This window comes from Oryzias melastigma, linkage group LG10, assembly GCF_002922805.2.
Source record: "Oryzias melastigma strain HK-1 linkage group LG10, ASM292280v2, whole genome shotgun sequence".
NCBI lineage: Eukaryota > Metazoa > Chordata > Actinopteri > Beloniformes > Adrianichthyidae > Oryzias > Oryzias melastigma.
The window spans coordinates 15365547-15379964 of record NC_050521.1 but is presented as its reverse complement, the minus strand read 5'-3'; the positions used below and the strand labels follow the sequence as shown (position 1 = coordinate 15379964).

The 14418-nt window shown below is 38.3% G+C and overlaps 2 protein-coding genes across 3 annotated transcripts in view; both read left to right on the top strand.

The window, feature by feature from the left end:
* The window catches only part of ndst1a (N-deacetylase/N-sulfotransferase (heparan glucosaminyl) 1a), a 49001-nt gene extending 41533 nt beyond the window's left edge, over positions 1-7468 (top strand). For both annotated transcript variants that reach the window (XM_024283162.1, XM_036213783.1), the window contains exons 7-15: positions 972-1100; positions 1581-1763; positions 1852-1948; positions 2113-2236; positions 2448-2622; positions 2710-2880; positions 4639-4748; positions 5512-5614; positions 5700-7468. In XM_024283162.1, the coding sequence (XP_024138930.1) occupies positions 972-1100; positions 1581-1763; positions 1852-1948; positions 2113-2236; positions 2448-2622; positions 2710-2880; positions 4639-4748; positions 5512-5614; positions 5700-5819 (1212 nt within the window). In that variant the 3' untranslated portion in view covers positions 5820-7468. The remainder of the gene's footprint in view (positions 1-971; positions 1101-1580; positions 1764-1851; positions 1949-2112; positions 2237-2447; positions 2623-2709; positions 2881-4638; positions 4749-5511; positions 5615-5699) is intronic.
* A 2880-nt stretch (positions 7469-10348) lies between these two features.
* On the top strand, positions 10349-14105 carry cd74a (CD74 molecule, major histocompatibility complex, class II invariant chain a). The gene is made up of 9 exons (XM_024284220.2): positions 10349-10505; positions 11642-11811; positions 12797-12882; positions 12974-13030; positions 13112-13195; positions 13280-13358; positions 13534-13737; positions 13812-13889; positions 13968-14105. The coding sequence occupies exons 1-9, from the start codon at positions 10417-10419 to the stop codon at positions 13973-13975; spliced, it is 855 nt and encodes a 284-aa protein (XP_024139988.1). The 5' UTR covers positions 10349-10416; the 3' UTR covers positions 13976-14105.
* The last annotated feature ends 313 nt before the right edge of the window (positions 14106-14418 follow it).

The window sequence follows — 14418 nt, the reverse complement described above, 5'->3', positions numbered from 1 at the left end:
ATTAATTCAAGGTCTTATTCTCCCACTTCTGGCATGTTTCTCTGTCTACCGTCTTTCCCTCCATCTTCCTCCTCCCACTCGGTTCTCCTTCTCCCTCCTTTACCCGGAGTATTCCTCTTTGTTGGGTTTTCCGTCAGTCCTTGCCACATCTGTTATTCTTTAGTCTTTCCCCTAAAGAGGATGAGCAGAATATTATTTCCATTTACCATACATCAGTGAGGCGGCTGACGTCCTTCAGAAGGCATTTGTGGTGTCCGTCCAGCTGGGCTGTAATGTTCATCTATGGAGGAAGAGATGATAATGTAGTCATGAGAGGCAGTCTTGCATGAGACACCTGTCTGAGCCGCGCCGTCTCGCAGGCCTCGGCTGCAAAACGAAGACTGACATCTGGCAGCGGCGAAGAAATTGTCTTGCACATAAGCAATCTCTGAAATGTCAACACTCCAAAAATCTTTATTCAGCTTAATAGCTTTCGTAGGTGCTGAATAGCACAGTTAAGAGGGCAAAATTAAATTAGAATAAACTGAATTCGAGAGGTTCAGAAGGGAAGAAAAGAAAAACCTGTCTCCATTCCTTTCCTGGGATGACCTTCAGCACTGATAAAGAAACAAAGCGGCTTCAGTCCTCCCTCTTTGTAGTCTGCCGTTGTGTTGGCCTGTGCGGTCCCACAGCTCTGTTACCATCCTTGAGATAGCGCCGTCTGAATGGACAGTCTCCAGTGCTTACAGCCGGTTGATATTCAGATCCCCAGACACTCCAACCTGTTTCCATGAATTTCCATATAGACTCAGCGTGAATAAGAGGTTTACTTTGGCTAGATGAGCTGCATAATATGAATGTTATTGTGAGCGAACAGCGTGAGGAACTGACAGCTCCGCTCTGCTCTCAGTGGAGTGCCGATGATGTTTTTTTGGGGGGGGTTTCCTCCCCTGTGATACCCCTTTTTACCTAACGTGTTGCTGCTATCGCAGGTGCTGCCCAGGCAGACGTGCGGCCTTTTCACCCACACCATCTTCTACAAAGACTACCCCGGCAGCCCCAACGAACTGGACAAGCTCATCAACGGAGGGGAACTTTTCCTCACCGTCCTCCTGAACCCCGTGAGTCAGACGCTCGCCCACGCACCGCAGCTTTGCTGATCAAAATTTAAACGTGGGACAAGACAATGACTTATCAGTGAATCACTCAGTAAAGTCAGTGGCGTGATTCCTCTTTCCACAGAAAGCTGTTTTTAAATAGAAATAGAAATGAAACACAGCTAACTTTCCTTTTTTTCATTTATCATAGTAGAGAGACCTGTATTATTATTAATATGTATGTTTTCTGTAAAAATTGGTTTAAAATGTGAGTCTCCTGCAGTGTCATCATTGTTTTTTTTACTTCTAAAAGCACTTTGAGAGTACATGAAGAACCCAGCATGTGGCAGGAACACCAGCAAGACCTCACTCTTCACTTTTGTATAAAACACTTTAAAACAAACCATTTTCTGGGTTAAATATTTTCAAAAACTGATCCCATTTCATTGCTCTTTATTCCTGTTATTGTATCTTCATCTGAGGGGATTCTATTTGGGTCCACAGATCAGTATCTTCATGACCCATCTGTCAAACTACGGTAACGACCGGCTCGGTCTGTACACCTTCAAAAGCCTGGTGATGTTCATCAAAACCTGGACCAACCTGAAGATGCAGACCCTCCCTCCCATCCAGCTGGCCCAAAAGTATTTCAGCCTGTTCCCCTCTGAGAGAGATCCCCTCTGGCAGGTGAGATCCGACCTCAAACGGACTGGATTCTGAGATCCTAAAAGACAACATTAAAGTTGTCTCCTGTATTTTCTTGGGGGTGTTTCAGGATCCTTGTGAAGACAAAAGGCACAAGGACATTTGGTCCAAAGAGAAAACATGTGACAGATTCCCTAAGCTGCTGGTCATCGGGCCTCAGAAGACGGGTAAGATGCAGAGCTTCAACCCCCTCTGCAGGACAGATGTAAAAATGGTTAAAGGAGAAGTCTCCAGTGCTTTTTTCTGCTCTGTTTTTGCACTGAATCCAATTTTGATTCATTCTTTTTACATTTATGTATTAAATAACCGCTTGATTTTGGACTTCTCACAGGAACTACGGCACTCTACCTGTTTCTTGGCATGCACCCCGATCTGACCAGTAACTATCCCAGTAAAGAGACATTTGAGGAGATCCAGTTTTTCAATGGACACAACTATCACAGAGGCATTGACTGGTGAGACACCTGAGACTCTTCTCGTGCTGTGGTTGATTAAAAAAAGAAGAAAAAAAAACAAATTACTAAAATGTTTTCTCTAATTGCAGACAGAAAAGTATGTTAATCTGTTTTTTTACCAACATTTTTTTTTGGTTGATTTTAAGTTTAGACATGAAAATAAAGTTTTTCTTTAGTAGTTTTTGATTTATGTGTTTTTGTTGTTCATTAGGTATATGGAGTACTTCCCTCTGCCATCCAACACTAGCTCAGACTATTACTTTGAGAAGAGTGCCAACTACTTTGACTCTGAAGTGACCGCTCAGAGGGCTGCAGCTCTCCTCCCCAAAGCCAAGATCATCACCATTCTCATCAGCCCAGCAGACCGAGCATACTCTTGGTACCAGGTCAGTCGCAGGAAGCCGTAACCCGTCCAGATTCTCATATAAGCTCCTGCAGCATCCTCATGGGTTTTTACCTTTTCCTGCTCACAGCACCAAAGAGCCCACGATGACCCAGTGGCTTTAAAGTACTCGTTCCATGAGGTCATCACCGCGGGCCGCAACGCTCCGGTCAAACTACGAGTTCTCCAGAACCGATGTCTGGTTCCCGGCTGGTACTCCATCCACCTGGAGCGGTGGCTCAATTTCTACCACTCTAGCCAGGTATTCTTTAGGTTTGACGGTTTATCTTCAAAGATCTGTCAGATCGGAGAGTTGTGGGTTCAGTTTTGTGCTAAACTCACTATATTTCATTTGTTCTCTAACATTATACCAGGATGAGTATAGGAAACTGGAGGTTTTATTTCATGAAAAATGTAAAAATTAAATTATAATTGAGGTTTAATCAAAGGGAAAGTGAATCTGCCGGTCTGTCAGAGTGTCCCTGAACCTCACGTTGCACCTGGTGATTATAGGTTGGTGCCATTTAAGGCAGTAGAGGCATCATCAGTGTGTGAATGTGTGTGTTCATGGGTAAATTGGACTGTGAAGTGCGTTTAGTCTTTAAGGAAGGTAGAAAAATGCTTTAAGTAAATGCAATTACATATACAACAAAAGAGTGACCCACAGGTATCTAAGGGGGCAACGGTTCATAGGAAAGGGGCCTCGAACGATTTTCCCAACAATCTGCTACGATACACCATCTGGGCATTCTTTTGTGAAAGGCAAACAAATAAGTTAGTCCACAATTCTTTGCAGTTCCAACATTTAAATTAAAGTGGCAATCGTGTTTTATTACATTACATTTCAGAATCTGCTCTAAATTCCTGGAACAGGCTGAAGATTGAGTCATAGAGATCTGTCTTCTGAATATTTTTGGGTTTTACTTAACAGTTTAATTTATATACATTTTGAAGGCCGTTCCATTAAAATGAGAATAAAGAATGACATTTTTAACCCTGAAATTCACTAATATTTGAATCAGGATTTAATGAAATGATAAAAGCTTTTGTGACACTAAAATGTGCATTTTTATCTTTGATGTAAGAAAAAAAACGATTCCAAGAATCTGTCGGTGTCCTAAGTGTCCTCATATTGAAGTAGGAAGAAAAATCTTCAGTCCGTATTTTATGATTCATGGCGAGAAGTTTGTGATGTGGGAGGCTTATTCTCGCTTTTGTACTACTTCCATAGAATATTTGAAAACCCTCTGACCTTGGTGGATGAGCGTTGCCCTTTAGGAACGCTCTCGGAGGGGAAAAGGTAGCCCTTAATGCTGCAGTCTGCACACATTTGTAAGCTGCACGAGTAAGCAGTGAGGAATTGTGGGTGCATATTTTCAAGATGGTTGGTTTTGTGTGCTCTCATTAAATCAGAGTTCTCCTGGGCTAAATAAATAAGTAGCCACTTTTATTCATTTAAGCGTATAATTATTCCCTGCAAGAAAATCTGTGTTTTTAGGTAAAGACACTGACCACAACAAAAACAACTTTTTTAAATGGAGATATTATTTAACTTCAGATGTTTTTTTTTTTTTTACTTTTTCAAATAAATAAAAACATTTTTTGGAGTACAGTACTAAAAATGTAGAAAATACGGAAATTATGCTTTTTCTTTTTGGACTTGTGCAATACAAATCAAATGGGGTGGGCAATATTTCTAACTCATTATTTTGCTAGTTTTAATAATTATATCACACACATTTTAAGGCTGTTAATGTCTGTATTTTTCTGCTGGCTGAAATAAATAAAAACATACCTAAGAAAAAAGATCAACAAGCAATAAAATTAAATAAATGATGGGTCATTTCTTTTCCTCAAACAGGTTTTTAAAAAGTACTTAATTATTTAATAAAATCTTTTTGTGTATACGGATGTCCTGCTGTTTAACTATAATCAATTTAATGTGAACACTTAGACATATAAATGTTCTTTTAATTCATCTTCCTGATCTTATTTTAAGACGTGTTTTTTTTTTTTCTAGTTGTTAGTTTTGGATGGACAGATGCTGAAGACTGAACCTGCTTCAATCATGGACAAGATCCAGAAGTTTCTTGGCCTCACCAACATTATCAACTACCACAAGATTTTAGCGTAAGATTTGCAATATTTCATTCAAAAATGTAATTTATTTATTGGCCTTTTTTTCTTAGTTATAACTATTTTGTGAATGAACATTTGTGATCCTAAAACCTGTATTTTTTCTTTGATTTTACTAACATTGTTTTTGTTAACAGAGTCATTCATTTTGCAGCAAATGAATTGCAATGTTTTGTTATACAATAAGATGGAGCGTGTGGTTTTACCGATGCAAAACACAGGGGATTTCCATAGTATTTGTTAAGTGTGTATTAGCAATAGTCTGGCAATATGATACATACTATGATATGATACATACCTTAATCGTATATCTCGAGAGACGATACATATCACGATATATCCCAAGACTGCACCAGAACAATTTTTCACATGTCTAAGAGTATGACAGAAAAAGAAATTGAATATTAATGCACCTTTCATGTTAATAAAATATTAAAGTATATATTTTTTTAATGTTCAGAATGCTAAGTACTATAACTTTATCTCATATACAAGTTGCTTTTACCGACAAATTCATGGAGCTTTTCTTTTGGTAAATTCCTGTGCTGCCAACTAGTGATTGAGGGTATAGGTGGAAAACAAAAGTCAGACGCAGAACTACATTTGCACATAAATAAATAATTAAATATATTCTTGTCAACATTTTAAGTGTATACACGCTTTGCCAAAGGAAATATCGTGATATATGAACAAATCGATTTTTCTCATAACCTTTAGTATTTTTAGATTACAGTTATGATTTTGTATTTATTTGCAGTTTTGACCCCAAGAAAGGATTCTGGTGTCAGCTGCTCGAAGGAGGGAAGACCAAGTGTTTAGGAAAGAGTAAAGGACGCAGGTACCCCGACATGGACCCTGAGGTATGACATCACAAAAACGCTTTTCCAAACTGCCAAATGTGAGTTTCCTGCATCTCTGTTCATTTTGCTCTTTGATCTCCTTTAGTCCCAGGAGTTCCTCAGGGAGTACTACAGGGATCACAACATTGAGCTGTCCAAGCTGCTCTACAGGATGGGTCAGCCTCTGCCCAGCTGGCTCCGAGAAGAGTTGGTGCACAGCAGGTAGCAGCCCCGGCGGAGGGACGGTTCACTGCTCCCTTCCAAGCGTCGCCGCTTTGCTCTGCAGGAGTTCAGATCCCAGGTTGTTCTGACGAAGACTGCAATCTACGGAGCCTTCAAGATGTGATGCCAAACGAAATCTCAAAAGCAGACAAATGGCATTCCAGATGTACGGATGCCCGTGAGGAATATTCATCACTGGGAGGACTTCGAGACGGACACGAAGAAGCCGCTAGTGTTTGATAATCACTGTCTTGTTCTCCTTAATCAAACTTTATCTCATCCTAAGAACTTGCTGCTGGAAGCTCCAGAAAGGAACTCGGTTCTTGAAAACGGATGACAGACAAGTGAACAGTATCAGGCGTGTTTCCACATTTGGAGCTTGTTACCGTGGGCAACACGTTGTCCTTTTGGTGGGTGACGACCTGGAGGACAGACAAAACCTTTGATGAAACTTCTTTTAATGCAATCGTTTGTATGAGAATTAAGTGAAAGACGAGACATCTGGACTCGGGCTGCGTCCTGTAGCCTCACATGATAGGCCTTGGTAGAACCTAGTTATTGTATAACAAGTGCCAGGACAGAATCTTCATCCAGCTATCACCACCACGGACATTTGAGGGTTCTTCTTTTAGCTTTCCTCTGATTTAACATTTCTGTAATCCTGATGGAAATGCATACTTGTAGAATGCACCAAACTTAACCATCTTTAACTGCATTGTTTTCACTTATAAGGAATCAACAGTGCATTTATTTATACCGTTTTAGCTCTACCTGCTCTTCAGTCAGTTTTATGACCACTGAGCAGCCGTGAGCTAAAGCTCGGGGATGGAGGTGGGAAGCACATGAGCACTCGACTGAGCGTACAGGTACCTGGAAAGCACACTAACTTAACAGCTTCCGCTACAATCTGTGAAGAGGATCATAAGCTAGCTACTGTATGTTAACTGAGCTCTCTGAACCTTCAGATTCAGATAGTGTACAGGAGAGGATTGTGCATTTCAAGGTCTGTTTTCAGTTTTGTCCAAACTGTATATTTTATTTTTTTAATTTCATTTCTTACAGGACTTTTAAACTCAGAGAGGGGAAGAAGTTTGGGGATATTTTATTACAAAAATTGCTACCAGGCCAACCGACCGTACGCCCAGTGACACCCTATGGATGTTGGATAACATGTCACCACTGCGACTAGATGTCAAGCGTATATAACGAGAAGCTGCTCTTACTGCAATAGTTTTATACGTTGTTCCGAAGTAATAACGATGCACATGTTGATGATCATCTCCTGACTTTGTAATGTACATAAAGCAAAAACCCTCAGTAGACCTAAATTATTGAATGTGTCTGGGTTTCCGCGCCATCGGTTCTCGTCGTGTGAAAACATCAGTGCTGCACCGAGGGGAGTTTGGATTCTTTCGTCATGCAGAGTTGCCGCTCGGAGTATTTCCTCATGTCCTCTCACTGCCAACCGCTGTACAAAGGGTACTGAGTCTGTCCATATGAAGTATTACATGATAACACATAGCGGCGATGATGGTACTAATCTCCTGGACTTCATGATAAAGATTTGTAATTGTTGTCTATAATTTTTACAGTGTAACTAATATTGTTGGTGCTTTTTAATTTGCAAATTAAACACCACTGTATTTTTCAGTAGTTGGAGTCTTTTTCAACTTTTTTTAATGTGTTTCCAAAGTCAGTTTATTGGAAGACAAAATGCAACTTTTAAAGGTTATTTTTGGATAAGGGAGATTTTTTAACAAGTGACAAATTAATATAGAAATATAATATTATGGTGGAAGGAAGAAATCTATTAATTTAATTAAAGAGTTTGTGTGCTGCAGTCTGCACTCCGAACTGCTCAGGCCTTTAGAGACCTGCGTACACGAATAACCACAAACCACAGAGATATTGGTATTTGGTATTTATTACCCCAAAAATTGAGACACTTGTAAAGATGACTCAAAAATAAATTAACCATGTCGACAGCAGGTATTTCATATTTCCACCATTTACCCCAATGACAGCTTGACGACAGCATCACACGCTTCTCATGATGTGCTGAGACTGCATTCAACTCTTCCACAAGTGCTACATGCACGTCTGCCAGTCAGTGGCAGACTTAGCAGTTTGGGGGGACCGGGCGAACAATAAGATGGGGCTACCTGCGATGGTTGCATCATTAAAATCCTTAAAGGGTAAAATGTCCAAACGTGTCATTTCTTTAATTTGTCAGGTTTTATTAAAGCAGGCAAAAATGCTTGAATGATGGAACAGAGAAAGTCCCTATAGAGTGACGTCAACAACAAAAGTTTTCAAAATGACTATTTTCTGCCCTTCCCTTTGCCTTTTAACTCTTGTTCTGTCTCTTCTTGAGCTTCTTCATTTTCAGTTCCTTTCCTGTTTTTTCTTTCTTCCTGCACTTTTGGAAGTGATGCAACACATTTTTTTGCTTTCTCTTTTTTTTTTCTTTTTTCACAGAAGGTTGATTACTGCTTTCGTCTTTTTTTTCTTCAAACTTTTGAAAGACTCTCTCTCCGCTCGCTAACTTGTTGATATTATAGGGGAGTCAAATAATAATAATAATAAATATATTGCTCTCTCCGGTGAAGAAATAGGACCGCAGTTTGTTGCACTGATGACTTATTCCTCTTCTTTGTGTGCAAAGTCATCGCCAAACTAACACACAAATAAGTAACGTAAATACAAATTTTGCTATAAAAAATTACATGAACAAAAAAATGAAAAAACATACCTCACTGGCCGCATTTACCAAAAAAAAGAAAGCAAGAAAACTTCTCCATACAGCTTCATAACTGTTAAAATGTCTTTTCTCTTCAGTCCTTTTGTCATATATGTTTGACTTTCCATCTTCTCTGCTTGATCTCTTTTGTCATATAAAACTCGACAAGTGGCAACACAAGAGCTCCGCCCTTCAGAAATATATAAAATAAAATACATAAATATGCTAAATAAGAAGTTAAAAATAAATAATAATAAATAATCATGGCCATGAAATTATTTGATACATTTCTTAAGTCCTCAACTCGGTACCCCAAAAATGTTGGGTGCCCATGGCTGTCACCCCTGCTGCCAGTTCACTTGGAGTTGGGTACGATCATCCAGTCTCTGCTTCAGCTGGTCCCAGACATATTTTGTGAGGTTCAGGTCATTGGTCATTGCTGGTCATACCATATGAGGCACCCCCACTTCCTGAAGTCCAGCAGTGACAATCCTGGCACCATGTGGTACCAACATCCATGTTAGAAAATCCTCCATGAACACAAAGTTGGGGGTGTGCTGGTGGAATTGGGGGATTATGATGATGAGTTCTATAAGGTAAGAACAACTGTAGAGTAAATCACACTGTACACAGTGAGGTTTCTGTCACCCCAATACAACTGCCTCCCTATTACAAAAATATGTGAAGCAAAACAAAGACCGTATACACGACATTCCCTGTGTTTTTTGCAATATCCCTAACTTGGAGTGAGTACTTTGTCACTTTCAATAACTGCTGGGTACTTCCTTTATTTACCCCATTTGGTGACAATAAATAACCTCAACTCATGATAAAAATGTGCATTTTGACCACAAATTATGACATTTTCAATCAATTGAAGTGCATGAAACTTGTGAAAACTTTTCTTTTTTAAAAACTACTTCAAGTCAGACTTTTGAAAGGGCAGTTTCCAGGAATTCCAGAAATAAATTAGGATGTGAGCACTGAGCTGTGACCACAAACTTTACCCAGAAGCTCAATCTGTAAGGGATTTATCTTCAAGGTAAATTGCAATTTTAACAGTTTGAAATAAAGCCTAACTTTATTTTTTAACTCTTCCTTCCAGATTCAAAGCAGTAGCACTGTTTTGGTGCAGATTTCTAGAATCCTGTACTAAAAGAAGTGGTTGGCGGCTTCTCTTTCACTTCACACAGTAACTTTCCAGTTGAATAAAAGTAAAAGTATATTAAGAAATGCCCAAAAAATATAAAAAAAAATCTTCAGGGCAAAATTCTGAGAAGCACTCTAGTCAACAATCCTGTTATGTTCTGAGTCAAATTGGGCTGTTTTACATCATTTAAATAAATATTTAAAAAAAAAAAAAAACCTTAATATGTACTTTTCCACGTTAAAAACGTCCATTGCATTGTTTATTTTGTGTAATCAAAATATTGTAAAAAAAAATGGTTTAGTTAGGTCTTTTTATATTTTTAATTTAAATTGAAATAAATATCAAAGCTGTTCTTTGGAAACAAACATAACAGGAGGTTAACTAAGGGTTGGACTAAACGATACAAACTCTAAATAAATACACATTGAAATAAAGCTGAATAAAATTATCATGTTATTAAAATAAACTAACATTGAACATTTCTCTGTTATGGTTTTCTGCCTCTATCAACAGATGACAAAATTAATTCAACCAATCAGAGCTCTCCTCGCGGGCTCCAGACATTCTTTTTTTTTCAAGCAGGTACTTTTTTTCTGTCCTCTTTAACCTGATTGGTTCTTGCTCCCTTTTCAGAAGACAATTTATCTAAGAGAGCTTTATAGACCTCTCAGAGTTTAATAAAAAAGAAGAAGGAGAAGAGAGACTCTGAAGATGGCCAACACTCCAGAAGATTCTCCCCTGGCACGAGAGGATGGGATGGGCAGCGATGAGAACCTCGTCCCGCGTGTGGTGTCCAGAGGGTGAGAAGATCTGAAAAACAGACATTTTTAAGTAAATTTCGTGCAGGAAAAAATATGCTAGTGTACGATATTTGTCTCATTTTGCTTAATGTTACACTAAAAATACGACTTAAAAGGACAAGTTTTATTCTGAACACACTAAAACCTAAGGATCTTGTTTTTTTATTTATCTAATTGTAAGTTTGTAAACTGGTAATAAGTCTTTTTAAAAGTAAAATAACTCTGCTTGGATTGTTTTTATAGTTTCAATGTTGTCTTGTAAACTCTTTCTGAAGTACTATATTTTTCTAAATATTTTAATTTTTTTTTTTGTTTCTTAGTTGTTCTGGAAAATAAAGTGTTCTTATTGTTTTTATTAATATTAAATGTATTTTTACAGTTGTAATTAAATCTCAAATAGTCCAAGTTGGTACTTCCCTGTTTCTAGTTGAAGACATCTACCTAGCAACTAGTGACGCTCTCTTGCTATTGGCTGTAAAGTTTGGGTTTGTTTTGTTTTGTAAACACGAATTAGATTAAATTTAGAATTAGTAATAGTTTTACACATTTTAGTCACTTGTTTATTTTAGGGCACAGTTGTGACAGAACAGAAAAACTAGAATTTAATCAGCTAACCGGAAACAGGTTTATGGCCCAGAGGAAAAGTGAAACTCTCTTGCATAACAGTTTAATAAACACATTTAAAGTAACCTGAATATATTTTTACAACTTTGATGGTTTTCTTTTATTTATTGATTTATTGATGGGCATGTATTTTGAGAGAGCACAACACAGAAATTTGTATTTTTATCCCTGCAAAGATAATATTTACCTAAGGACCCTGAAGGTTACATTGCTTTAGGTAATGTGATGCACTCAAAACCCAACAAAAGAAAAAAATGAGAAATTTCTATTTTATTCAAACTTCCTGAATTTACTTCAAATTCACTTTAGTCAGAGGAATTTTTAAAAAGGCAATATTCTTGGTTTTGTTTTTGGTATCTTTGAATTTGTGTGTGAAAGGTGCTATAATAATGAAGCTCTGTTGCTTTATTCCTGTTTCTGTCTCTATTTGTAGTTAAAATAACATCCTATTTTCTCTCATTTGATCTTTATTAAGTGACCTTTTTCTTTCTTTTTTCTTTTTTTTCCTGCAGGGGCTCCAACAGCCGTGCTTTTAAGATCGCCGGCCTGACCACCCTGGCATGCCTGCTGCTGGCCAGCCAGGTCTTCACCGCCTACATGGTGTACAATCAGAAGCAGCAGATCCACACCCTGCAGAAGAACTCAGAGAGAATGGGGAAGCAGCTCACTCGTGCATCCCAGGGTAAAAAGAAGGCGGCTTTCTGTAGCTTTATTTTAAATTTTTCATAAGAATGTGTCCTTGTTATCCTTTGTTGGAAAAGTGAGACATGAAGAGGGAAGTGAAAAACAGTTCTGAAGAATTTTTTGTGGTCAGACATAGAAAAGAAAAGTTCTCTTTTGGTTTTTAAAGAAATCCCCATTTATAATTTTTGTTAATAACATGAAAACAGGAAACATTTATTAATAATCACCCTCATCAACGACTTATAAGGACAGTCAAGTATGAAATATACTCAGTGTTTTTCTTTCTTTTTTTTTTTTAACCATTTTAATCTTAATAACAGAGAACAGGTTTCTCCTCCCACCCAGAACCATCTCCTGTGTTCAGATAGAAAATCACACATCTGTGTTTCTGTTAGAAGAAACTAGACAACTTAATAAAAAGGCAAAAATCACATAAATAAATACTGGAAGTTCCTTTTTTTGGTTTGGATTCAGAAAGAAAATCTCAAAACTGTGGAGAAATGTGGAGAGCACACAATCCACAAAAATGTGAAGAAATTGTGAACTTTTACAGCTGGAAAAATACATCCACAACACATCAAAGAATGTCCCACACTCAGCTGCATACATGACCAGTGAAACGTCCAGTGAAAATGTTGGGATGGAACAGTGGTCACGGACTCTTTGAAAAAGGCAGACAGTTCCTTTTTGCAGGAAGAGGATTCTTTTTTTTATCAAATATTTGATCAAACAGGCAAACAAGAGAAAATATATGAAAAAGGCTATTTTCATTAGACTTTTACAGCATTGTTTATTTTTTTGCAGGGGCTAAATTGTCATACTTTTATGCAATAACATATATATATAATTTTTCTTAAATATCTGTGGACTTCTTTGAAATTATCAAGAGTTTTGTGTGTTATTTAACGTTTTTACTGCAGTTTTTTTTTAATGATTTGTATTTATTTATTTTTGTCTAATTCGGATAATTTTTTTCTTTGCAGTCGTGGCTCCAGCGAGGATGGCCATGCCAATGAACAGCCTGTCTCTGGTGTCAGACTTCAGTGAAGATGCCAAGACTCCTTTGATTGTGAGCTTATTCACAGACCTTTGACTGTGTTATTATGGTCAAATGTTGATTAGTTGCTTGAAATAAAATAATTGTTTATTATATCTTCCAGAAACTGCAGGATACAGCTGTGGTCAGCGTGGAGAAGCAGCTGATGGATCTCATGCAGGTGAGTGGCACTTAGTGATTTCTTAACATGGTGCTTTGAGTTATTATTCTTGGAGCTAAAGTCTTGATATTCACCTGGCAGGATGTCAGTCTGCCAAAGTTCAATGAGACCTTCCTGGCCAACCTGCAGACCCTGAGGCAGCAGATCAATGAGAGCGAGTGGCAGGTAAAGCGTCCTGATCCTACATGTGTGGACAAAAACTGAGCGGGAGTTAAAAATATAACAATTTCAAACGTTTTTTCCTTGCAGACCTTTGAGTCTTGGATGCGCAATTGGCTGATCTTCCAGATGGCTCAGAAGACGCCTCCAGCTCCAACTCCCCAGCCAGGTTACTTCCGGATTTGTTATCCATCTGATTTTCTTGTGCTGTTGGAATGTAACTCTAATAATATGCAGATATTGAGATGTGATTTACGCACCAAACCAGCTGATTGCTCCCATTTTGTTGTTAATGAGCCATTTCATTATCAACATACTCACAGGAAGCTCTAATGTTTCAACAGCATCTATGATCAAGACCAAATGCCAGCTGGAGGCTTCACCGGACACCATCAGCAAGATCGGCTCGTACAAGCCTCAGTGTGACGAGCAGGGCAAGTACAAGCCCATGCAGTGCTGGCACGCCACCGGATACTGCTGGTGTGTGGACGAGTCCGGCAACCCCATCGAGGGCACCACCATGCGCGGCCGCCCTGACTGCCGTCGAGGTAAAAAAGAAAAGGCTTCGCCTGTGAATAAACGCAGAAATGAATAAACATTTTAATATTTTCATTGGTTCTAGGCTTTGCTCCTTACCGTAGAATGGTTGCACCCAGAATGATGCAGAGGACTTATCTTGAAGATGATGCTCTCAAAAAAGGTATTTATTTGTGTGTGGATTATCTTTCATTTGAAACAAACCTCATGATTGTAACGTATCCCATTTGTCTTTCTGCAGACGAGTGAATGAAGCTGAGCTGAGCCGAAGCGAGGAGTTTCTTCTCCTGATCCAGTCTTTGCAGAACTGTATATTCTATTATTGTAAATCTGAGGCAGATCTAACAATTTCGCAGTTCAAATCACCAGTACGCCACCTGTCCCTGTTATCACCTGATTTTATTATTTGCTGGCTGCTTTGAATCAAATCATGACAAAGCTGTTACGCTTCTAATGTCTTGCTTCTGTCACCTTTACAGACTTCTCTGGGTGTTTCCACTTAATTTACATTAAAAAAAATCTTAAAAGGCCTTTTGAGTGTTTGGGATTTTTAGTTTTTGTTGGGTTTTGAAGCTTAAAAATTGCTCAAAGACATTGGAAAGATTGTTGTTTCCATAACAAAGGACAGAGAAAGTTTGATGAACTGCATCTAAAAGGCCCACACTAACTGAATAGATTTTATAATATGGGTG